General features: G+C 34.2%; 3 protein-coding genes across 5 annotated transcripts in view; 2 read left to right on the forward strand and 1 right to left on the reverse strand.

Annotated features, from left to right (window-relative positions):
• Positions 1–514: 514 nt before the first annotated feature.
• Positions 515–8,962, forward strand: LOC128991619 (histone H1.1-like). Of its 2 annotated transcripts, none has more exons than XM_054414666.1 (3): positions 515–727; positions 3,127–3,360; positions 8,652–8,962. In XM_054414666.1, the coding sequence occupies exons 1-2, from the start codon at positions 631–633 to the stop codon at positions 3,339–3,341; spliced, it is 312 nt and encodes a 103-aa protein (XP_054270641.1). In that variant the 5' UTR covers positions 515–630; the 3' UTR covers positions 3,342–3,360; positions 8,652–8,962. The 2 variants fall into 2 exon arrangements, with proteins under 2 accessions (XP_054270641.1, XP_054270650.1); XM_054414675.1 differs by having other exon boundaries at positions 8,655–8,962.
• The window catches only part of LOC128991606 (unconventional myosin IC), a 50,081-nt gene continuing 30,459 nt past the window's right edge, over positions 5,679–25,300 (reverse strand). For both annotated transcript variants that reach the window (XM_054414644.1, XM_054414633.1), the window contains exons 3-20: positions 23,131–23,246; positions 20,755–20,825; positions 19,269–19,474; positions 18,366–18,548; positions 17,358–17,561; positions 16,521–16,783; positions 14,740–14,909; positions 12,517–12,671; positions 12,151–12,279; positions 11,728–11,881; positions 11,312–11,543; positions 10,659–10,889; positions 9,982–10,141; positions 9,375–9,495; positions 8,649–8,773; positions 7,665–7,886; positions 6,832–6,938; positions 5,679–6,606 (exon numbers count right to left, since the gene is read on the reverse strand). In XM_054414644.1, coding sequence (XP_054270619.1) covers positions 6,495–6,606; positions 6,832–6,938; positions 7,665–7,886; positions 8,649–8,773; positions 9,375–9,495; positions 9,982–10,141; positions 10,659–10,889; positions 11,312–11,543; positions 11,728–11,881; positions 12,151–12,279; positions 12,517–12,671; positions 14,740–14,909; positions 16,521–16,783; positions 17,358–17,561; positions 18,366–18,548; positions 19,269–19,474; positions 20,755–20,825; positions 23,131–23,246 — 2,961 coding nt within the window. In that variant the 3' untranslated portion in view covers positions 5,679–6,494. The remainder of the gene's footprint in view (positions 6,607–6,831; positions 6,939–7,664; positions 7,887–8,648; positions 8,774–9,374; positions 9,496–9,981; positions 10,142–10,658; positions 10,890–11,311; positions 11,544–11,727; positions 11,882–12,150; positions 12,280–12,516; positions 12,672–14,739; positions 14,910–16,520; positions 16,784–17,357; positions 17,562–18,365; positions 18,549–19,268; positions 19,475–20,754; positions 20,826–23,130; positions 23,247–25,300) is intronic.
• LOC128991614 (ectoderm-neural cortex protein 1-like) lies at positions 13,202–14,690 on the forward strand. Its single transcript, XM_054414654.1, has one exon. The coding sequence runs from the start codon at positions 13,334–13,336 to the stop codon at positions 14,624–14,626; it is 1,293 nt and encodes a 430-aa protein (XP_054270629.1). The 5' UTR covers positions 13,202–13,333; the 3' UTR covers positions 14,627–14,690.

A 25,300-nucleotide genomic window follows, 5' to 3' on the forward strand; every position in this document is an offset into this window, starting at 1 on the left:
CGGTTAGTCAGTTCCAGAGTTAGCCAGTTCCGCCACACGACCGAGTTAGCGAGTTCCTGAGTTAGCCAATTCCTACGTCTCGGCACAGCGAGGACTTATAAAAAAAAAAAAATAAAGAGAGAAAACATTATTTAAAAAAAGATATATACTTTTAAACAAAGGCAATGACAAGAAATTATACCCATTAAACAATAAAAAATAATTTAAAAATAATGATTGCATAGAAAACACACAAAAAGGATTTCAACATTATTCCTTACATCATGACGTTTCCGTTTTTACCATCATCGATTTAAATAAAAAAAATATATTTAATAGTCAATGGCTGTAGTAACACGGCTAGCTTGCCGTGTTTAGGAATAAAATCAAAATCAAAATTTAAAAATATTTGATGCACATAGTACTTATGTGTGTTAGAAAATTTATGTTAACTTGCTGGTTTATATAGTTTTCCAAACGCTGTTTAATTACACTGCTCTTTCGTAATCATAATGACGCGTTTGTTGTGGTTAACCAACGGTTTCAAGCAAGCCAACAACAATACTGCTGGCCAAGCTAACCTTTTGAAGTGTTATTGTGGGTGAATGTTGTGAGCTTATTTTGTCATATTTTAACTACAGTACAAAGAAGATGCCACAAGGAAAATTAAAAGCCAAAGCAAAGTTACCTGCCAGTGTCGCTAAAAAGAAGGCGAAAGCTGCAAAAGGACCTGCCATTTCTCGGAAAAGTGAGTGTTTCCCTTTATTTCATTGTTCTATGCAAGTGGTTTTGCCTGTGAGCTTCATAGTGAAATAGGCCATTGCTACAAGCTGTGACCTGGGTTATGATTTGACTTTGGCGAAAAGATGTAAAAGGAAAATTATTACGTAGCCTTAGTAAGTTAAGGTATCTAATTTCTCTGAAAAGACTACCTAAGGATTAGGGTTATCCAAGTAAATAAATGATATTAGGCTAATTTGTGTCACAGATTACTAGGCATATTGCCAACACTACTTAACTTTTCTAGCTAACTTAGACCTTAACTTTCTCTTTAATATATCTAAAATTTAGGCTAGGTCTAAAATTCAAATTAGCCAATAACTTAGTTTTAAGTAGGCCTAATAAATTATAAATACAAATCCCCTTTACTTTTTAATCCATTTCAGCCCATTAACCCTCCGAGTGTTATGTGTCGTAAAAGCGACTCATAACACATCCGCTGTAGTGTTATGTGTCGCTTTTGCGACTCACAAACACTGTTTACGGCGACGGCTCTGGGACTGACTGGATCGGATTGAACTGGATCGAGTTGGTATAAGTTAGTTTTTTTCAGCAGATTCAGAGCTTTCTCCTGATTGTTATCACTATTTGTTATTACTTGCTATTACTATTTATTATCACTTTGTTATTACCATTGTTATTACTTTTCTAGTTAGTAATATTGCAAATGCCATCTAAATTGTTACACATATTTTGTAAAAAGGTGCAATCCGTTGGGAAATAAATAAATAAATAAATAAATGACTGTTTCTATACGCTTTTCATTTTAGGGCTGCACTTTACTTTAGGTCCTACACTCATTCGAATGAAAATATCGATCCATATATTGATTAATCGATTGTTTCATTCGATATATCGTTTGGTTAGTTAGGTAAGATTAACCTAACCTAACTAACCAAACGATATATCGAATGTAACAATAGAATAATCTATATTTTCATTCGAATGAGTGTAGGACCTAAAGTAAAGTGCAGCCCATTTTAGTTCCAAAAATATTGTAGCAGACAGCTGACGTGCGTATTTGTAAACAGCTTGGTTAACCTCGCACCGATGACTGATGTATTTTATTACGTTTATCATTGTTTAGTGTTAAAAATCAAAAGTAAGTTAGTGATAAACGTGGTGCATTATAAGAAGATTTAAGTGATTTTGAAGGGCTGGTTGATGATCCTGAAGAAGTAGGTAGTGATATTGATGTAAATTATCAGCCAGATTCCCCTAGCTATGGTTAGGCTATGCATTCTTAGCTAAACGCTATGTACCGAAATCTGTTTTTTGCCCATAACTTATTTATTTGCAAACCTACTTTCTTATAGGCTATTAACTTATTATATTTTTGGAATCCTCATAAAATTCTGAACAAAGTGGCTATTTTTAAATAGCCTATTTGTAGACCTATAAATTATAACAATTTATTGAGCGCAAACATAAATTTTTTTCATTTATTTTATAATTTTTGAGAAATGTTGACTCCACAAAAATTGTTGAACTTTTTTTGTAATGTTTTTATGTTACATTGAAGCCCATAATTTTCCAAACAAAATGATATTATATATAAAACAGTATACTTTACATTGTTTTTAAGTTTTCTAAGATACATTTTAATAAAACCCTGCGATTGCGCAATAAATGGGCAAACATTAAGACCAAAACTAGAGACACTTGGAAGGTTAACTTTAGTTTCGTAGGCCTAATGTATGATAGCCTAATTTAGTGGATGCTGGTGGAAGCATTTTCCAATTTATCCTCATACCTAACTTAAGTAAATCATTTCTTAAACTTCTGTGTAGGCCTATTAAATATATTTAGGCCTACCTAGCCTACGACTGTTTTTTAAAGTAGGTAGGCCCTAGCCGTTTCAGTTCAGTTCTAAGAATTGAAAAGTTTCACATACATTAACAGCATATTGTTTACTTTCATAACAGCATAGTTTTACTCATAACAACACGGGTAATTTACCAATGAGGAAACTAATGTGACCATTATCCTTATCATTCCAACTGAATATCTTGAGTTTAAGGATTGGTGGGGTCGATTTTGAAGAGTAAAATTAGGTCAGATCAGTTTTAGTAGGCTACCTAAGACCAGTGGTGTCACTCTGCTTTAAAAAAAAAATCCTAAGTTAATAGGGGTATTAATTTAGTTTGGTACCATATTGATAACCTATGTTTGTCCTTAGAGTATGATAAACGTTCTCGCTGTGGAAAATTATATGACTAAGTACACCACTGAGTAACTTAAAGACAAGTGTGAAATAGCCTACTAGGTATGACTTCTACAAATGCTGTCGGGCAAAACACAAGACTTAAGTTATTGCCTTCAGCCCATTGAAACTCTTTGATTTCTTATGGATGAAATTATTTGCAGGCAAGCCCATCACTCCGAAGAAAGCAAAGTCAGCGGAGGTTCAGAAAATCAAAAAGGCGATCTCAAAGAATCTAAATGAAGCCATTGAACAAGAAATCAGATCTCGTGCGACTGGCACACCAAAAGTTGCTGCCACTAAGGCGAAAGCCAAGTCTCCAAAGGTGACTGCCACTAAGAAAAAGGCAAAGAAAGCTTCACCCAAGAAGAAGAAATAATCTCTGTACTTTCTCTAAGGTAACTTTTAAAATAAATCGTTAAACTTGTATCGTTGAATTTGGAAACAAACCATCCTGCTACCTTTTTTAATTTTAATTCCTGGCTATTCGGTGTTCCATATTCCTTATTATTTTGTAGGCAATTGTATGTTTGCAACGATGTCATAACTCTCACCTAGAGAATAAAATTCAAGATGCTTTTTTTCAATGCTTCTAGTTTTAGGGATACATCCTATTCCTCACTAATCTTTTGAATCAGATTTCCGCCACTTATCCTTCCTTTATTTTATTGTGTGACCGAACCATCCATATTTTGCTGTTTTGATTATTTGTCTCATATTGTTCTATCACTTAAAATACCTACTGATGTAGGCTACTTTAGTTAAAATGTTGACACTGATTTAAAAGTTAAACTCCTCTTAAAATTATGTTCTATGGCAATATATGCCTTCAATGCCATCACTAGGAAAATAAACAGTAACAGTACAAGGGTATTTTTTGTTAAGCCTTTTACTTATGGCATGACAAACACTTCCCACTGTCTAACTGATTTTCTAATTGATTTGGATTTGTATTATGCTTTTTGGCTAACCTGTGCTTTGACTTAATGGGTTTTTCAGTTAACATTCCTTTTCCTGTATATACATTTGAAAGAGCAAATAAAATACTATTTTTCTACATAGTCACTAAACAAATCGAGGAACTTATCATAGTGGTGGACAAGTTAAGAAATTCAATTCTTCCTATAACGTCGCCATTAGCAATCTGAGAGTCTTTTGGTGATACGTGACTGGAGCTCCTCGTTATCAAAGCGCTGAGCTGATAACAAAATCTCTTTATTTTGGGAAAAGAGTGAAAGTCACTCGAAGCAATGTCTGGGAATTTAGGGCGATAGAGGGATCTTTCATTTAAATGATTGAAAGTGATCACGTACGTGCGATAAGCCAGTAAGGCAGTTTCATGTAGTCCTAGGCTAAAACAAAATTTGGACGTCAAAAGTTGAGTTTGACCATTTTCAAACTGAATGCTCAATTTCCAGACAGAATTTTCATTAATTACGTTGTTTCTGTACACATTACAATATTTTATCTAAAGTTTTTGTTAAAATCCATTTTTCTACCCTGATCTGGACATGTAAGACTAAATTATGTACGTAATAATTGTTGAGCTGTAACGGGAATTGAGTAATTTAGTCTTACATTACCTACGTTTTTTGCGTAGAAACCCTGTACAGACCACACCTTACAAACAGTGAGATTCAATTGACTTTCATTGTACCTTTTTAACTTGAATGTATTGCAACAATTGGCAGCTCAACGACATTTCCACTGTAATGGCTGGACAGTCGCCAACGAGAAAAACTTTGTACAACCACAGACTTTTTTTACTTTGAAGAATATTAAGTAAACTGTATGGATTTACAAGTTTACATTTTAAAATTGTAGCTATTTTTATTGTACCACTTGTTGCTCTGGAAAGGTTTTCAATTCTTGTAAAATTTAATATTGTTTGAAGTATAGTTGCGGAGCATCTTGATTTGTTATAGAGCTTAATTATTGTTTTGACAAAAAAATTTTTTCTTTAGACAAATAATTCAGCCACACAATTGCATAATGTTATGCAATTTTGTAGCCTACAATTTAATTTACACTACTAATTTAGTGTTTTGATAGTCTGTCATAAAACAGGAAATCTTTAAATCTGCGTTGTGTTTCCTTTGGAAAGGTTTTATAAGGTTTCACTTTAGAGGGAAAGAAGGGTTAGTAGTCATAAGGTTTCATTTTGAACCCAAGGGTTAGTCACGCAAGTTAAAATATGGACCCCAACATTCTTAATGTGTATTATTTACTATTTGCTTTCTTTCTTTCTTTAAATTAGTAATTAATTGCTGTTAATTGTGTATTTTAGATTCTTGGTGTTTACAAATAATGCCTTTGACTACGGTATTGAATACACTGCTAGATTGAACTTTCCCGTGATAAAGTTGTAGCAATTAGAACAGTTGAGCCAATAATAGAGTACATATAATACTGTAGGCCTAAATACTGATTTTAATTCCTTTTATTAACCTTTACTTTTATTTGTCCTTTTATTTATTTATTGATGGAAGATTCTTTTTCAATTAAAAAGTATTACCCAAATAGCACATACAATCCTAATGATCCTAATTAAAGATAGAATTTTTAATTTACAGCAAAATTATACATGACTGTTTTAATGTAATGACTTAGTATTTATTCCTGGAGAAATTGGGGGGTTTCGTCATAATATTGCTTTAAGGAAAATAACACTAAGGATTTTATATGGAATGCAAAAAAACTTTAAACAACCCATTATTTTAATATTTATTGTTATCACATTTTTAGTTGCCTATGTACATAAGATACAATAAATTATTCTAAGATATAAACATGTTCTCAGTAAATTGTAAAATACAGTAAATAGGAAAATATAGCTTATTGATTTAACTACAAAATTAAACTACGTTCCTTCATTGTTGTATTTTTGTTATAGTAATTGAGGAACGCGTACATTTGTCTCAAGTTTTTGAAATATTAGTTTATAAAAATACAGACAAAGAAAGCTTCTCCAGCCTTAAGTACTAAAGTTAGCACATTGTATTGTCAATTTTAATCCTACAGTATTTTTCTTTTTTTTTATGAACAATGTTGTTTTATAAATTGTTCTTACCTTGACAAATTTGTTGCAAATTGAAATGGTACTTCAGCTTAATATGTCTTTGTAGTAGATTGTGATCTTAAAAAGGTGACTTCATTTCAGTGAATTTCCGTTCATGATAAACAATGATAATTACTAGATTTGTTACATGAAAACTTAAATACTTAACTAGGTTTGAAATATTTCTTGTAGAGTTGTGATCTGAAAATCATCATTTGTCTTCAGATAAAAGTTATCCCAACTCTTAAGCATGTTTTTTTGTTTGCACAGATTGTCTTCGATGTAAAAAAAAATCATATTTGTAATGATTAGCAAATTCGTTGACCTGAAAACTTATATACCTATATCTAGGTTTAAAAACTTTGTTGTACAGTTCATTCTGATTCAGCACTTCATTCCGATGAATGTTTTCACAAATCTTCGGCAGATTTCTGTTTTGCACTTTCTTTTTCGTTGTTTGAATTGTATTTGTGATCAGCCCACTACGATGAGATGGCCGCTCTTGCTCTTAGTGATCGCTGGGCCGTTCTGTCCCTTAGTCAGGTCTATGCGACCCTGTGTGCCATCCGACAGCATGTGTGTGATTCTGAAACATAAGATGTTTTTAGACCATGTGATGTTGTGGAAAAGAAAATCTTTCTACTTCAAATTTTTGTGTTATAACTTCCTATTTATTCCTGAATTGGTTCTTCATCTAATTTTCGCTTTCCTTTTAATTTTGATGGGGATAAGCTTTCAATTTCAGTGAGGATTTTAAATTTAACAAGTAATTATAAAATTGTTTGAATAAAACCTATGTCATGAAACTTACTGTCCGTTCTCGATGGTGTTGATGTTGAGCAGGTCATGTTTGTTGGTGGCTGATATGACGAATGTTACAAACTCTATGATGTTGGGCATCTCTAAAATCAGGTCCCCCTGGAAATGAACAAATATATCAATTATATTGTCTAGGTTGCCTAATTGGGCATGCCCCAGAAAAGTAAACTTTACACTATAACAATCATAATATGTTTTAAGTCCTAGTGTATGAAGATAAAAAATCGAAAGGGTATGAATACAATTTAGTAAAAGAATAAATATATGTGAGAACACTAAAACTTCAATAACTTGCACCCTATTAATGAAGACTTACGTTATCCAAACAGCCTTTTGACAGTAAGTTGGTAAAGAATACAACAAATTTACAAGGTTTTTTTGACAGTGTTAAGCGTCATTTGTTTGTTTTTTGTATAGAATACACCAATCTTTTTCTTAAAAATGTGTTTCATTGTAGACAAAGTGTAAAGACTACTTGAAGGTATACTTAAACAACTTCAGAAAATAGTCTGCATTAATGTGGGTTTACTATTAGAACTTTGTTAAAAAAAATTATAGAATTTTAAGAGAATAGAGAATTTTCAGCCCGTTCTTCGTTCAACTCTTATTGCAGTTTTCTTCCTCTTCCTCTGCAGTCTAGTACATTTATTAATCAGGTTTAAGCCAGAGTAGGATGGTTTTTCCCCCAAAGAGTAATCTGATCACTAATCTGATCATGTCGAGCTAAGTATTGATTTCTAAGGGGACTTTTTGAAAATCCCAATCTAACTCAAAGATTTTATTCTTCTCGAGAAAAAGTTGAACTATTCCAACAAATTTACGAACCTTGTCAGTCTTCTGTAACTCCGGGCTCAGCCTAAGTAGGATGAACCTGTCGGTTTCCGACGTCACCTCTAGTTTGACGATGGACTCCAGCGGGAGCTTGTGTTTGCTCTTGAAGTGTTTCCCCTCCTCCACTACCAGGTAGAGGTTGGTGGTGGTCAGAAGTAGGATGCGGTCTCGCTTCTTGTAACCGTGACGGTCGAACTTGTGCACTGGACTGGAGTACTGTTAGGACATTGTAGAAATTAAATTGGTTATTGTAAAGGCAGCTGGTTCATTAAATACTTTAAGTTGGTAAAAGCTTTGACTATTGAATACTGAAGTGGACATCGGCTATTTGGAACAGCTGTCGCAAATGTTTTACTAAAAGAGAACATAGTTGTGTGAGCCAATAAGAATGCGCTAGTGTTTAAAATGCTATTTTATACCTTATTGTTGTTCCTAACATAGTTGATGTGTCTTAACAGAGTTGCTATAGCTCACAACAATCCGTTTCATAAGTTAAATTGGGTAAAAAGGTTGGTGAATTCCTCAGAAGTTGGTAATTTAGATCAGCACAATCTGTCGGTGGTCTACATCAACTACAACGATTCAACTACAACGATTTTGATGAACAAAACTTTAACATGGGGATAGAAAGTCTAAGTTGTTTCAATAGTCAGAGGTAATAGGTTTAATTCAACTTTGGCCGTAAGATATTTCTCGGGATTTTGATCAGGATTATCTAATTTAGGTCATTTACCAACAACATACATCTTCATTAATTTTAATTAATGACCAGTCCCCACACACATTCCCCAAGCTTATAAAAGAGGGTAATGTTAGCGTAAATAAACTTGTTGTGATTTTAAAAGAAACAACATTTATTTTGGAATTACTTTTTGTTAAGTTACTAAGCAAAATTTTATGAAAAATCTTTACAAGTTAAAAAGCAAAAATAGTTGCTATATTCTAACATATAGATTTTTAACATCAACTTTTTATTACCAGCAGGTTCTCTCCATGAAGCAAGCTGCCCTGGAAGTTCGATCTCATGATTTTCTGTGATTCCGTCATGAGGCGATCCTGCACGAATTTCGGACCAACTGTCCCAGGATAGCTCTTCTTCTTGCCTGCAACTCACATTTACGTTTTAACTTCTCTACACGTTTAGCTACCACTGATGTACAACATACATATTTTTTATGAATATGTATTTTTATAATCAAATATATGTCTACAAAGTAGTTATTAGATTATTAGACTAGATTTTTATTTATAAATGTTTTGGAGTGAACATTAAAAAAGAGTGGATATGGAAATGGTGTATTTTTTCTCCTTCGCTTGGGTTAACTGTTATGCTAAAAATCATACTAATAAAATTTATATTAAGGCTCAGAGCTTAAAATATGACAAGCTTATAAAATATATTGTGTACTAATATATCATCCAAAAAGTGTAATGTAGACTTTTTCAGAAATATATCTCAAGAAGTTTCAAATAGTCTTTACAAAACAAAACCCATTTTGAAACTTTTTATTTATTTATGTAGTTAGGCGAATACATCTTGTTATCACATTCAGGTAACGTTAACAATAATAAGTTAAAATACGATTTGCATGGGAAGATTATTAAATATCTTTCCCAAGAGTCGCGTCTATGTTTTGTGCAATCATTGAAATCATCTACAGTACCATATATGATAAATTTTATTTTTAAAATTGTGATCATCACCTTTGAAGAGAGACTCTGCAAGAATCTTCCATTCAAACTGCAGTTTCATATCAGGCGTCAGTCTCAGGCGGTATTTGCGGGAGAGCCACAGCCGATGTAAGGTTCTTAGTTGTTGGGACGCCTGGAAAAAAGTTACATGATTTAAGCAAAACTTTCATAAGCCTATTAATTGTTAAAATTTAATTTGACAGAATATTTTTTATACTGCTGCTAAATAGATGTTTTCAATATAGGCTATACATTTTGGTGCTAATGGTTCGAAAATAATCAGCTGGAGTAAAGCATATCAGCTATTTATTTATTGTTGAGACAGCTGCAACTTTTGTATGAGTATTGAATTGAATATCGATAAGATAAAAATTAACTCAACCGCAGGCCTGAGAAAGGACTTAAGAAAAACATGTTGTATTACTTGTATCTTAATCATGATAATGGGAGTTGGATGTCTTGGTTCAAAGTGTAAGGTCCAATGATTCAAAGTCGAGGTCTCAGTAATTTTTTATAAACATTTGATGATATATTTTTTGTAAATCTACCATAAGTGATTATTATGAGTCTTGACTGTTACTGATTGTTTTGTCTTTGATGTTAGTTTAACAGTTCTTACATCTTGACAGATGATAGGGCAGGGTGGCCAGGAGTGAACTAGCAGACTCTGTGGCAGAGACTTGGACAGTCTGAGCAGATACTGCTTACGAGCGATCTGTATGAACCTGTAGTTGAGGTTGGTCTCTGGCCCATTACGAGTGATGAACCCCTTGATGAAGCTGTGTACAAATGTTGTATTTTAGTTAGAATACTACTACCGAAAACGGCCCTAAATCATATTTAATAATGTGTCAATAGTTCTTCGATCCAGGTAAAGTTAGCCTAAAAATTCAGTCCATATTTTCACTCTCAGTAAAAAATTCATAAATAATCAATTTAGACATCAAAGGAAAACAAAATACTCAATTAGTCTGCATTAGTTAAGATTCTTGTTAGTAAGTTGTGTAAAACCACAGATAAGTCAAGTACAGAGGAAAATTACTTAGGGGACGATTAAGCGCTTTCAGCTCTGTTATGCTGTGCCAGAAATATACCTGTGACGAGCAAGAAAGAGTCCGAATGGTGAGGACTGTGGAAATTCTTATCACACAGGGTCAGGGATAGGATTTCAGGGATCCATTACTATATTTAAAAATAAATGGTCATATCTTCATATTTCAGTTTCCCATGTTATAACAGCTTCTTATCTACAAATTACATTTTTCTGAAATAACATATCACAATGGTTCCACTTACTTCCTGACGATTGTGACTGCCCATCTTCTGCGCTCGGCCTGTTTCTGTGCCAGGTATCTGCGTACCCAGCACTGCGCAGTGATCGCTGAAGCCCTTAGCCGCATGTACTTTCTGCGTTGCACAAACCCTCTCCACCTGGCCTGTATCCTGGCCACCAATTGTTGCTTCCTTACTTGGAACGCATCCTCAGTCTCAAACAGCGTCTTGGCGTATCTTATGAAGATCTTTGTGCTGGGGAAAAAATGTTTTTGTCAAGCAAAGAAAAGTTGGATGTAGGCTACAAAAATTGTTGGGTAAGTGAATGTTTATAATACAATATGCCAAGTAATCAGTAGGGTGTCAGTTCAATAATATGTTGATGGTGTGAAAGTGAAACAATATGTCCTCGATCAATGCTTTAAAAACTGTTCTAGCTAAAGAAACTACTGATTTAAAAAAAAGCGACACAAAACCTTGCACTCTATTCTATACTTGTCCTTCACTTATTTTGGTTTAAACTTAAACACTTATTATTATGTCTGCTGTTTCGGTTCGATGACAATAATGATATTCAATTATTAATTATGGAAACAGAATCTTAGTTTTACTCCAAGAAAACTGATTTACTACCTAGCAGATTGAATCCTCCAATAAGTGTGTTTAAATTGACTTACTTGCCCATTCTGTAGTCGTCAGGTTTGTAGCCCAGTGCTTTGACCAACGCTTGCACACCATTTCTCGCACTTCCATGGTATTTGGGCCATGTTTCACGGCACAAACTCTTGTATCTTCCAAGAAATTCCTCGTAACGCCTTCGGTAAGCAAAACCAGCTCTTCGCACCCTCAGATTTTCCATCAGTCCAAGATATTTGACTTGGTGCGACACTATCTTTTCGTCAAATTCTCCTGCATACAAAAATGATTGAATCTTTAAACGCCCAAGGTTTAATTACACTACACACTAATTGTTAAAGAGTGATGTAGAATTTTGAGAGGTTAATATTTTGCAAATTCTACATAGAATTTTGTAAATAAATTTAAGCTCTGGCAAAAAGGGTGTTCAAGATTAATATTGTTATAACTGATTCACCTGCAGATTTGAACTCGTTTGGTTTGATACAGCGGATGTACGATGGTTCTTTGCTCGACAGAATCACCATCAACTGCCCGAGGCTGTTCTTGAACTGAGTGATAGCTGTCTCGGGTCGTTTCTTGCACGATAGTTGTGACACAGGGAAGACAGTCTGTAAAACACAAAATTGCCAGTAGCTATTCTTGATGACAGCTGATATCAAAGAACTTCATTGTTTCCCAAGCTCTAATTTAGAGTGAGGAAAAAACTATCAGCTGACCTAGCTCTTACGTGCTCAGTTTTTCCTCGAATGTAAAATTTTGCGTTTTTGTGTTAGGCTTTGCCTCACACATGAAACTTGAGCTTGTACTGGAAAAGGCTGATTTTGGATACTGATACAATTTCTTTTGGATACACGTTTCTTACAGTTAATAATCTTACCTTAGTGATTGAGTTCTTGGTTTCGGACATGACGAGCCTCAAATCACGAAACAGAAGGTCGTTGTTTTTCTCCAAAAACCCATTGATGGAGTAGGTCACTTCGCCAGCATAATGGGCTAGTTTGAATTCCTGTAATGGTTCAAATGTTAGTTTATTGGCATCTGAAACTGTTCAGTTTGTTTAGAAATTATATGTTTACTTCACAATTCTTTGATTATTAGTCGGTAACCAACATTAACAAGGAGTTTCACTCCACATTTATTTATTTTTGAATAGGTTGGATACATTCTATACAAAATTATCTATGTTGTGATTCTCCTGATCTTCAAATCTATAAAACAATTAAGTTAACTTAATATTTATTACCTCTCTTCCCATGATTTTCTGGACTTTTTTATCTGCAATCTGGTGGCTGACAAAATGTTTGTGGTGTTTTAACTTTTCTGTCATTTTGCTGAGAAAACTTGCATCACTCGTTTCTCCAGGCCTCAGACATTCCTCGTCCAGAATTGAAATAATACCTGCAGTTTACAGAAAAAGTTTGTGTTTTATCCAAAGATAAAGTTAAATAATTTTATGTACCTATAAGTTTTTACACATGTATTTGTGAAAAAAATCCCTACAAACCATTTATAAATGAAACATTAAGGTTTGTGTTAAACAATAGATTGATTAATTTAAATGAGCATATAAAAAAATAACAGACGAAAAAGACGAAACATTCTTTATACTAATATAGTAAGTGCTTTTTATTTTAATTTTTTTTTACAAAAAAAGGCAGAAAACTAAATTAACATCCTTTCAACAGAGAAACTCTTGAATATGTACTGTAATATACATGACAATATTACTACTTATCATGTTCACATTATAACACCTTTTGATTTTATATTGATTGCAAACAAGTTGATGAATTAAAATTTTTTGTGTAAAAAAATGTTAACTGAGTTACTTAAAGGCTCTGTAGTAAATAGGTTGTATTGTCTTCTAATTTTAGTGAAAATGAAATATCTAGTTGTCTGGTTCCCCTGGATACAGCTAATGGCAATAACTTTGTTTTAAAATCTTTGTATGTGAAATAAAATTCTCGTTACAACTTGTTTGAGGGTTTAAAAATTCTACATAAATAACAGATATAGGATTGTACAAAAGCTAAACGGTTGGTGAAGTAGGTATTATCATCATGGATAAAAGAGATTTACCAGCAGAATTTTTCTCCAACATGCCACCCTTTCCTTCTAGAATGTTCAGGACCCCACATGCTCAACATATGGACGGGGATCAGAATAAAGGAGAAGACGATCACGCAAAAAGTAATCTAAACAGCAATTCTTTGGATAGAAAAAATGGCATTGCCTATTTAAAGGAAGAACTGCTGTTGACACAAATAGGATTTGATAGAGGTTCAGCGATTGACTGGGAAAATTTTGTTTTACCTCCAAAAACAGACCTGCACGAGCTATTGCACTATAGAATCACAAATCACATAAACCCTGACGTTCTTGTTAAAATAGGAAACTACGAGTACCGATGCCACCTTCTGGTGCTTCAATGCTACTCTGAATTCTTCACTGAAAAGACAAGAGTTGAAATCCCTGAATCGGCTGTCTCGAAGAAAGCTTTTGTTTACATTTACGAATGGATGTTGGATTTGAAAAAAGATAGCTACACCGTTTTGAAACGAGACAACGTTTTGGAAATACTGATGGCTTCTCAATTTCTGAAAATCCAACAGCTTGAAGAACAATGCTGGGCGTTTATCAACAACGAAGATTTGTTTTGTGAAGATCAAGCATTCATGCTGTATCTGGAGGCTCGTAAACTGAAGAACCCCACGATTCTGCAACTCATGGTTCCTCGGATTCAGAGATTTTTCCTCACTCTTGTATCCAGTCAAGATTTCCTTGAGTTGTACCCAGATGAGGTAATAATCTTCCTCTCGTCAAACTACATCTGCGTCCATTGCGAGATGGAGATTTTCATGTCTGCGATTCGGTGGTTGATGTTTGACTGGGACACAAGGCAGAAACATCTTGCCGAGATCATGTCTTGCGTCAGATTCAGCCTGATTTCTCCATGGCAGCTGGTAGACATACAACGCAACCCGACCAACCCTGAGTTTCTTCTGGTCACCAAAGACCCAATCGTAGCACATATGATTGAGGATGGGTTGGCGTTCGCAATCTTCAAGTATTGGAATGGTAACGACTCTTCTGAGTTCAGTAGATCCATCGAAACTCTCCATTTGAAAGAACCTAATGAAAGAAATTGGGCCGGATCTTCAAACATTAGCGACCAGAAGAAATACACAACCTACAGAGAATTCCTTCTGGATCTTTCCAAGTACAGGCACATGCACATGTTGGCACTCAAGGCTAATGAACAACAAGATGGCATGAATGAGACACTTGATGGTAAGAGAGTTCACAACCAATATAGCACATCTGAACTGATAATGGCTGAACCGAGGGTTTGAACCGATTTTACCTCTGACTGTAAAATGATTTAACTATGTTTTCTGAAATATTAAATTATCGAATGTGGACTTATTCGGAAACATTGTTACATTCAATGAACTATTTGTCTTACCTTTATGTTTTTCGTCGATTAGATCACAGATAATTTTATTGTTGAAGTAAGATACAGGCTCCCACTCAATACCCTCTTTCAAATATTCCTCTTGTTCGGATTTCAGTGTCAGTTCAATGAAAAGCTGTTGCAGTTTTTCATTGCAATAGTTGATGCAGAATTGTTCAAAACTGTAAAAAAGATGTACATGTTGTAAGTTTGTTTGCAAAACACATTTTTCGCAAAGACGACCCAACATTGATTTAAAAAATTACAGTACCTTCAAATGTAACTATCAATGATAAGATGAACTGTTTGACTCTTTCATATTTGGGGGGGAAAGTAAGATAAAATATTTAGAGAACATATTAGGACAAAACTCCAAGATCTGGCCATAAAGACAGGTATTATACTTCTAATAGAACATGATAAAACATTAAATTAAATTAATTAGACCATGAAAGTTAGTTGGTCACTTTTTCACCACTCCTAAGACCATGTAATATGTGATGTTATTTAGCACTGTACTAAATCTCCTGGGTGTAGTGGTTATCACGAAGTTCATAATAGATAAATGAAAGAAAGAAAGAAATGATTCAAAAACCCCTTTCTTGGCTAACCTGTAGACAAAACTAATGTTTAGTTGCCTTATTGTGTTAACATTCCGCCAAAAGGAAAATTATTGTTCTTGTGTTTAGTGATAGAAGGGATTTTTAATGTAGAATTACACTCAGTCTAAACAAGATTGAGTCAATGAGAGCTTAGTTTTGTTGCCACAAAGAGCAAAAAAATTATTTTGGTCCAATTTGAGGTTCAAAACAAAAAACTCTTTTTTGACAAGATTTGCCAACTCATTCAAATTATTGTTTACAATTCATTCAATTTCATAATTATCTCAAATGATGTGTCTAAAAATTTTTCCTACAGTCACCCGACAAAGTTGGCTTCCTTGTAGTGTTTATAGTACAGAAAGCTGCTAATTGCTGCATATTTATACTTTGCCGTACGGTTTATACTTTGCCGCACATCAGGATTCCAACGAAACAACACAAAACAGCGTGGTTCTATTATGCACGTAATCCGTGTACGCTTGGAAATAGGTTGGCAACACTTAAAGATAATAATACTATGAGCAGCTGATTGACTATTATAACTTCGATTTAACCTGTCATTTCGTGTTTATAGTTTCGGTATTTCTGAACTTCCTGGACTTTTCTTTTAAACGTTTTTAAAACATTCCTACGATCTTAATAAACAAAAAAAAAATACATTTAAAGCATTTTTTTAGGCGCGGAAACCACTTCAAATTACAAAAACATACGGGACTATATTCTCAAAACGCGGAGCACATTTCTTGCCGAGGAAAAATAGCGGAGTGATACGGACCGCGGGTACTACTTTCTCTAAGGGCACCATTTGTGTTGCCAGCTGAATCTAAAAACGTGTTGTATAGTGTTTGAAAGACTAATTATTTATATGATTTATAGTGACTGTAGGAAAAATATAATGTGTAACACGAGTGAAAAAGGCCTTTGCTGCACTCGAGATCATTCCGCACGAGCCGCAGGCGAGTATATTAGTCAAGATGTGTAAACATTGCTCTCGTGTGCAGCAAAGTGCCACTTTCACCACTAGTTACACAAATAACTATATCCTTACTAAAAAATGACATCAGACACTCAGAAGTACAAAATAAACTTCAATTTCTACCAATGTTAATTAGATATAGAGAAATTAAAAGAAAAATTAAATGCTCAATGTGCATTTATTACTTTATCATCAACCTCCCTTTTGGCACACACCTATTCTTCTGGAAGATCTCAAAGCCGTAAATGTCTAGTATCCCCATAACAACCAGCTGTCCTCGCTGCTCCTGGGGTTGCAGAGATGTGTTGAGACGGTTGATGAGCCAAGTGAACAGCCGATCGTAGACTGCCTTAGCTAGAGCGTCTCTCGCGTACACGGCCATCTCCCTGTTGAGAGGAGTAGTCACCACGTCTCCTCTAGCGTCTATCGTTCTGTGTGTGAGCGCTTGGGCGAGATCTAACTCACTGCATCCTAGTAACTGGGAAATTCAAATGTTTGATGTACTAAGGAAAGAGATTTTGCACAAATATTAGTCAAGATTAAATTTATGTACAACATAATCGGTTTTTGAATACAGTGGCACACCCTTTGATGCATATTTTAAGCTGAATATATCTGAAAGGAGTGTAGAATGGAGTGAGGTGATCTGTGTAGCTTTGCTACTTACTAAGATCAGCTGTTTCATTAGTCAGGACCATGTATTAAAAGCTCAATGATCAAGGACAGTTGGGTCCAGTTATAAACAATCGAAAGTTACTGACTTTTCTCAGGATCTAACCAGTGACCTTTTTGATTACTAGGTGAGAACTATATAGCCACTCAGCTATCAACTATTCCCGATGCCTGAGATTGTCCTACTTTAAAAAGCTTTAAAAAACACAAAACAACAAAGATGACCATACACAATTTAAGTAAAAACCAGCTATGACGTTAGTTCTTTTGTTTAAATAACATGCTGCATATATCATAAGTAAAGATATTATAGTGGCATATTAAGTATAGTTACCACAGACTATTACTGACCTTTAAGCTAAGGAAAATATCAAAGCTACCTGTGAAACTGTATGAACAGCCATGGAGTTAGTCAGTCTTGATTTCCCTTCGTCTTCCACAAATCCCACATTTCCAAGGTGTAACACACTGGAGACAATTTGGAAGATCTCCTCTTGCTCTGTGGAACTCAGTTCTATTGTTGTCATTGCCTTTCTGACTTCATCATAGTGGGCTTTGTCTTCCAGGTCAGGTGTACTGGCCTCCTGAGAAAACAGAATAATAGAAAACAGTTTTGTCTATAAAAATTATTTTTCATTTTATCAGTAAAAAAATAAGGTAATAGACACTTTTATATAATTCAAATTCTTGAACCTGGGATGACACCAAAAGTGCAAATAAAATGACACGTTCCATTCCAAAACTCACTCATTGCAGTTTAGCAAACTTTACACAAACTAAAAAAAACCTTTTCCGAATTTGTAATTATCATGTTTTTCAGTTGTTAGGGTGTTACCTTGGTGGCAAATTTTCTCTGAAACCTCTTGAAATATTTATTTTCTATTTCTGATCAGCCATTTGCCTGAAATTGAGCTTCAAAATCTGTAAGGAGTGAGTTTTGGTATGATACAATTGTGGCATGACATTCTCTGACAATAGTAGAGTCACGTGACAATTTGAATGTTATTGGCTAGATAGAAAAAGGCCACAAATTCAGGTGAACATCATGAAGATAAAGCATTTTGATTGACTGTTTGTAATGAGTGAATTATGGAACAACAAGGGCCTTAAAATTAGTTAGTTTTGCAAAGATACCTGCCTTTCTTCATTAAATTAGAATGGAAAGAGTGAGTTTTGAAAAGGTTTAATGTTAAAAGTCGATACAGATTTTTCCAATGAATCCAGTGATGCCAATATCTCAAAATCAAAAAATATCACAAATATGGGTTTACTGACAGATAAATTCCAGTATTATAAAAACAGTTTTATTTTTAGTTACCTGTCTCATTTGCTATTACACATAACGTTTAAGTTAATTATGACCAGTCATGTTAAAATGTGACACTTACCGGGTGACTGAGATAGATGTACTTGCTAATGTCCCTCTCCAGTTGGAGGGACTCCAGTAGTTGGTCCGGGGCTCCAGCCAACAGTTGGTAGAAGATGTGGAAATTCCTCTCTCCTCCACTTTGATGAACAACTCGAGACTTCTCCAACAAATAGTTCAAGATATTTCCTCCTACAGGGTCTCCCTAGCATCACAATATAAAATCAGCTGTTTGAATATGTAGATAAGGGTTTCTAGGTGTTATACTAAACTAATCAGTAAAAGAGATCTAAACAGTGGCGGTTCTAGGACTATGGCAAGGGGGAGAAACCGGGTGTTCCACACCCTCCCAAGAAAGAAAGGGGGTCCTCCTCGCTCCCTATAAAATTTGGTACTTTTAAAGCTGTTTGGTGGCTATCCTACAAGTCTACCTACAACTGGTCTGCCGTTTCATAATAGCACTATCATGTTGTTTTGAGTTTAAATGTCTTGTGTGTATGTACTGTTTTTTTTTTTGTAGATTTTTATGCTTTCGACGTGAGGATGTCACATTGTAACTAAACATGTCAGCATTAAATAATTGAAGTTAGACGCAATTTTGGACTACAGACAGAGCTTAAAAAGTCATATAAGTAATCCAGTGGCTATCAAAATTAATATTATGATATTTTTTACTATTACAAAAAGGTTTTCAAAACATCATTATTAAGCCTGCAATACGATGTTGTTTTTTATATAAACATACATATTTCACAATTTTTTGAATACTTGTATGCTTTTTTAAGCACTCTTCCCCCATCCTCTGTCATACTCTCGCTTATTATAATTCGCTCCAAGGACACTATGAACATGTATGTATACACACACAAAAAGTCTTTGTAAATCTGTAAAAGAATTAAAGGACATAAGTATTCTCCAAACTCACCCTGAAGTTAAAAGAGATGTCCATATATTTGCCGAACCTGCTGGAGTTGTCGTTGCGGTTGGTCTTGGCGTTACCGAAGGCCTCCAGCACTGGGTTGCTCTGCAGCAGTTTATCCTTCACCACCTCGGCCTGACCTCGGTGCGACACCTCGGCGATGAACTGGAGAACCTTTTTGGATGCCTCGGTCTTGCCTGAACCTGATTCTCCTGAGGAGGGGGAAAGTATTAATTAGAAAACATCATGACTGTTTTTGGAATGAATGTTTTTTAAACAGTTTTATCCATAAAGAATAGATTTCAGGAATTGGAGCTAATCTGTAACAATCACGAATTTAACACCAGAAATCGGGGCTGTATCGCAATGAGCTCTCACACTCTGGAACTTATCAAAAAGGAAACCTAAATAAATATGCTGGTTTAAAATTGTATAAACAAAATTTCTAAAAGCATAACATATGAGGCATCAAGTAAAAAATTCAAAATTTAATTAAAGCAGTACCTCATCAACAAAGCTATTTATTCTTTCAATGAGTGATAGGAAGTAAATTATTTTTTACATTGTTACTTTTAAGAAACCTTTGTTTATAATTGTCAACACCTTCTTTTGACATTATTTATGTACATATTCTATGCTAGAAACAAATAAAGATTCTTTGAGTGTGAATTTGAATTCAGAGACTATATCTTATGTTGATAATTGATAAAGTCTACGATTTAGTGTTACCGCTACATCAAATTTAAAAAACACAGATCATTAATATTATTTTTATTTGGAGATGGCAACAATATGACAACATATTTTACAAAATAATATGTATAAAGAGTCATAGGGGGCCAGAGGGTAAGGAATAATCCCCAGTGGAAAGGGGGATTTAGGTGTCCTCTACCAGAATATGTTTATAGTGTAAATACAAAATGGTTGATTTTACATATTCTTTTAACTAAATTCACTTTAAAATCAAGTAATTTTTTTGTTTTTTTACATAATTTTTAAAATTGGTAAAAATTTGGCTAACGCACGGTCCTGCCCCCTTTGCAACTTATCAATGGACGCCCATGATTATTATTGATGGTTGAAGAACATTTTTTTATCACAAGCAAATTACGAGCCACATAACCATTATCAGAAACAGTTTCAACTAAAACAAAAGGCTCACAATCATGTTTCTAGCTAAACATTGCAATAACGCACCAGTATGTGCCTTATCTTCAATTACTCAGGAATATTTGCGCTTTTATGCGCAACTGAAATTTAAAAGCTTTAGTCACAGGTGATTCACAAGCAGCTGATCTCATTCCATTGTTGTAGGTAAGTTTAAAATCCAAGTTTTGTCTCCTTCAAGTTACCATTTATCATATTGGTTTTAAATGTTCATTAATAGCACAATATTCAATAATTCAATCAAAATAGGAGGGGTTTATTTTTTACATGATATTATATTCTTAGAGCTCTCTCCAACTATAGAGCATAGAATAATGAAACTTACCAGATATAAGAATACATTGTTCCCTTCGCTCTTCAGTTAGAGATCTGTATGCGGCATCAGTCAATGCATATCTACAACCAAAATGTGAAATTGGTATTGTTATAAATTATCATAGTTTGCTTATGTAAACCCTAGAAATCTAAGGATGACTAACTCAAAGAAGAGCTACAGGAACAAAATTAAAATCAGGTTTGGTAAAAAATAATGAATTCTCAGTCACTGGAAGATTTCAAATGATGGTGTTAGGTGTGATCAAGCTTCCATATTGTATAACATTGGAGTTGAATGGTTGTGTGATGACACACACCTAAGATGATAAAAATTTAACAATAAAATCATCTTGTGTTTTCAAAAATGGGTCAGTGTTGAAAATGGATAGTCAAAATGATTGCATGAAAACAATATATTTTATGCCAAAGATTACATGAAAAGAAACTATTAAACACTCTTGTTCTAAGCTGACCTTGATGCTGAATTTTAGCAAGGAAACAAACTTGTACAATTTAATCTTGAAGTTATAATAATCTTTATCGCCAGCATTAAGTCAGGTGTTTAGAGATAAACCCAAGAGGAAAAAGATTACATAATTTGACGATGAGATTGAAGTATTTACCTGGCCTCAAACTAATGGAATGAATTTTTGCAGTGGTTATAACTATAAACAAATATGTAATTTAATAAGGTTCGGCAATGGAATTGTAGTAAACTATGGACTAAATAAAATGGCATACGAGCGTAAATTACAATATACAAACAGACATAATATTATAATTAATGTATAATAAGCTAAACCACAGTATGTTTGTATGAAGGTGTTGGAGAGTTGGTTTACTAACTATAGTCCCGTGTAGCAACAGCTGTTCCCGCGCAAAGCACAGAGTAATTATTTAGTCTGGTTCTTTTATTCGTCTGTGATCGTGACTGCGCCAAAGACCTGCAAATCACGTTCTGTGTAGTGGCCGTGCTCAGATGCTTTTATTGCCACGAGACTAAGCATACATTAAAACCAGAAGATTATACTGTATTTACGAAAGGGACCTGTGCGCAGACAGCTGCTTTTATTAAGGGATTTAATTAAGGGAATTTATTAAACAGCTGTATAGGGTCCAAAACCTGCCTTCGAGGCTAAAATGAATCCAGTGCAATACCAGCCATTTACCTTTTCAAGGTTATGTCTGTTTAGGACTGTTATTAGATGCATAGAGTAATCTACCTCAATCAGGTCACAGTCGTCAAAAAGTAGACTATTTAAAACACATTTCCATAAACTGTTTAGTCTCTTGTTTACAACCGGTTAAACATTCAACTGAAGAAACAGCTTTTAATTTACAATCCCTATTTTTAAAGTCTCATGAAGAAAGTTGGTCAGCATAACAGGATATTTGAAAATGGACTCTAGAAATGAATTAAACGTGAGGGGCGAAGCCATAAGGGAAATTCCTTTTTACCATTCACAGGGGCACAGGATCATAAGCTTTAAAATGACACCTCGATCGTAAAAATTGGTAAAGTAGGACGGCTAGAAAATTGATGTAACTGAGAAAAACCCTATTGTATTAAGTAGATATAGATTGATTGGAAATGTGAACTCCTTGAAGTCATCGTGTATAATGTGAAATCAAATCATCAGTTAATAATGATATAATTACAGTACCACTTTCGATTATCATTTACATAAAAGGACCGTACTACAGTACTATCATAGATATGCAGTGTGTAAATTAAGTCTTGAAACAAAACGGTATTTTTTAAACTAATAGATAGAAATATTCTGTTGTGGCAATAATATGTTAACAAAAGTTCAGCAATTTTTCACATCAACAATATTTTTTAACCCCCCTAACTAGGGGGTTGGGGGTGACTTATTTTTATCAAATATCATCCCCTATTGAGTGACCCCTCATTTTGAAAGGTTTGTCATAAGAAACACAATGACGCAAATCCGAGGTGAATATCTCACTCCTAGCCAAAATGGCGGGTATTCAAAAAATTTATTTTTGTGAAAAAGCACCCATTTAAACAAAAAAACATTATTTTTTCAGAATAAATGAAGATTTACATACCTTCACACGTACGGTTGGATACGATTCTTAATATGATTAAGGGTAAAATACCCGCCATTTTGGCTAGGGGTGAGATATTCACCTCGGATTTGCGTCATTGTGTTTCTTTTGGCAAACCCTTCAAAATGAGGGGTCACTCAATAGGGGTTGTTATTTGAAAAAATAGGCCATCCCTTACCCTGCTATGGGGCAATTAATTATTGCCACAAACAGAAAATTTCTATCTATTTCGGTTTTTAAAATACAGATTTTCTTCAAGACTTCATTTACACACTGGGTATATATGACTACCATCAGTTTTCTGTTTACTTACATGTGAGGTGGCGCTTCGAACAGATGCACTTTCTGGTAGGCCTTGATAGTCTCCGGTGTGTAGATAGGCAAATTCTTGTACGGGTTGACGGACAATAGGACTTGACCGATGTAGGTCTGAAACATATGGTTCTTTATTAATAATGACCAATCAATATAACATTTCGACAGTTTCAGATTATAAGTTGGTATAGTAAACTGAAAAATGTATTCAGGATACTAAAAGTAGCCTTTTATCCTATTCTATAACCTAAAAAAAGCATTGACTATTAATGTACAGTAATATTCAAAGCCTGAAGCCTGTTTTCACATATGTTTTATTTATAGCTACGCTGAAGAGTATTGATGTTAAATTGTTTCCTCTAATTTTGCAGACGAAATTCTTACTCCATTATGAATGCAATCAAAACGGATAGTTTATTGAAGAAACATCACAACCAATTTTTTTTTATTTATATTTTTAGTATATTAATGATGTTCAAATTGAAATGCATCGTTTGTTGCATAAATCACACAACTGTGAACAAATGTTGGTTGGGTTTCTGCAATAAACGATTCAATTTAAAATTTTCCTAATTGAAATTGGTGAAATTAAAATGAATAAAATAGCCAATATATAAAAACGGTCTCTACATCTGGTCGGAATTTACTTTTAGATAGTATTCAGTCAATGATCAAATCTTAAAGGAAGTCTTGATTATTCTACGCTTTAACAACAATCCACCAACAATGATCATGCTGGCATAAAACTTTACAATGCTAAACTATTATGCATTATTATTATTCTTTTCCCTCGAATATAGGTATAGTTTTGCATATTTCAAATCGTGCTAAATTAGATACATTTTTGTAATTGTTTAAAAATAAACTACCTAAGATTCGTACCGTATAATCTAGCGTTATCCATAATATAACCCAGAAATCGGCCCAGACATCTTTTAGTATGAAATAAAATAAACTCTAATATATAAGTACAATTTTGAAGACGAGCAGGAATCTCTAGAAACCTCTTTTGTTATATACCAACAGGATAGGTAATATATTTTTCCAGATGCCCGGGCACGCATACTTTTACAAGAAAACATAAATTATCAGTTAAAAAATCTACTGCCTTCTTCAAATCAAGGAATTTTAAGATCATTTGGAAAGTGTTTAAACTTGCTACACCAATAAATCAATTGGCACTCATATCAAGTGTACATCAGCCCAAGTATGAGTGTAGTGATGTATGCTCCACATCCTCACTTCCTCTACATCGTCGTCCTAGTAGTTGGTTACCCGGGTCACGGCCGAGGTGGGCGGCGAAGGCACGTTCACAGCGAGTCCATCTTCCGGGATGTAGATGGTTAAGGCAGCGTTGTGAACCGTACTTTGTCACGTGATGTATGGCAGTATGTAGACAATGCAAAAGTGTTTTACATGTTGAACAAATTTTTATCCGGTCATCCAATTTTAAAATAACAATTTTTTCGTGCTTTGCATTTTAAATTTCACTCTTAATGCGATCATAATACCGAAATTGCGTGGGAATTTGATTTTTACAAGAGTATGTATAAATTGTGTAAGGACTTAAGAATACACTTTCATTGTCATTAGGAATGGAGATGGGGATGCCATCTTCGTGTATATTTTAACCCAAATATAATATTGAAGGTAAGAGTAATAATGGAATGGTGTGAGATGATCTGTGTAGCGTTGTTACTGACTAATATCAGCTGTTTTATTATTCAGGATCCTTTATTTAAAGCCCAATGATCAGAGACAGCTGGGTCCAGTTTCGAACCATCAAAAAGCTACTGCCTTTTCTCAGGATCGAACCGGCAACCTTTTGATCATCAGGCGATTACTATAACCACTCAACTGGGATAATATCGATTGGAACTGTCGATTCTATTAGTAAAGCTTAATTCGATTTTTTCACCATCAAGTTTGGTCAGTAAGGTTAGGTTATGACAGTTTCATTTTATAATTGATATAGTTAAAAATATCGATTATTATTCGATATTTCCAATTCGATAGTCCCAATCGATATTAGTTAAGAAACTGTACCCTTTTACCTAACATATTCAATGCATTCGTTTATAAAAACTCTTGCAACTCCACATATAATAACTTTGTAATCACACCTTCATTATTGTAGGGTTTCAACTATAGCCTACTTTTTCTTCCAA

The sequence above is a fragment of the Macrosteles quadrilineatus genome, unplaced genomic scaffold, assembly GCF_028750875.1.
Source record: "Macrosteles quadrilineatus isolate MER2022 unplaced genomic scaffold, UCM_ALF_1.0 Scaffold_1__1_contigs__length_201487025, whole genome shotgun sequence".
Taxonomy (NCBI): Eukaryota; Metazoa; Arthropoda; class Insecta; order Hemiptera; family Cicadellidae; genus Macrosteles; species Macrosteles quadrilineatus.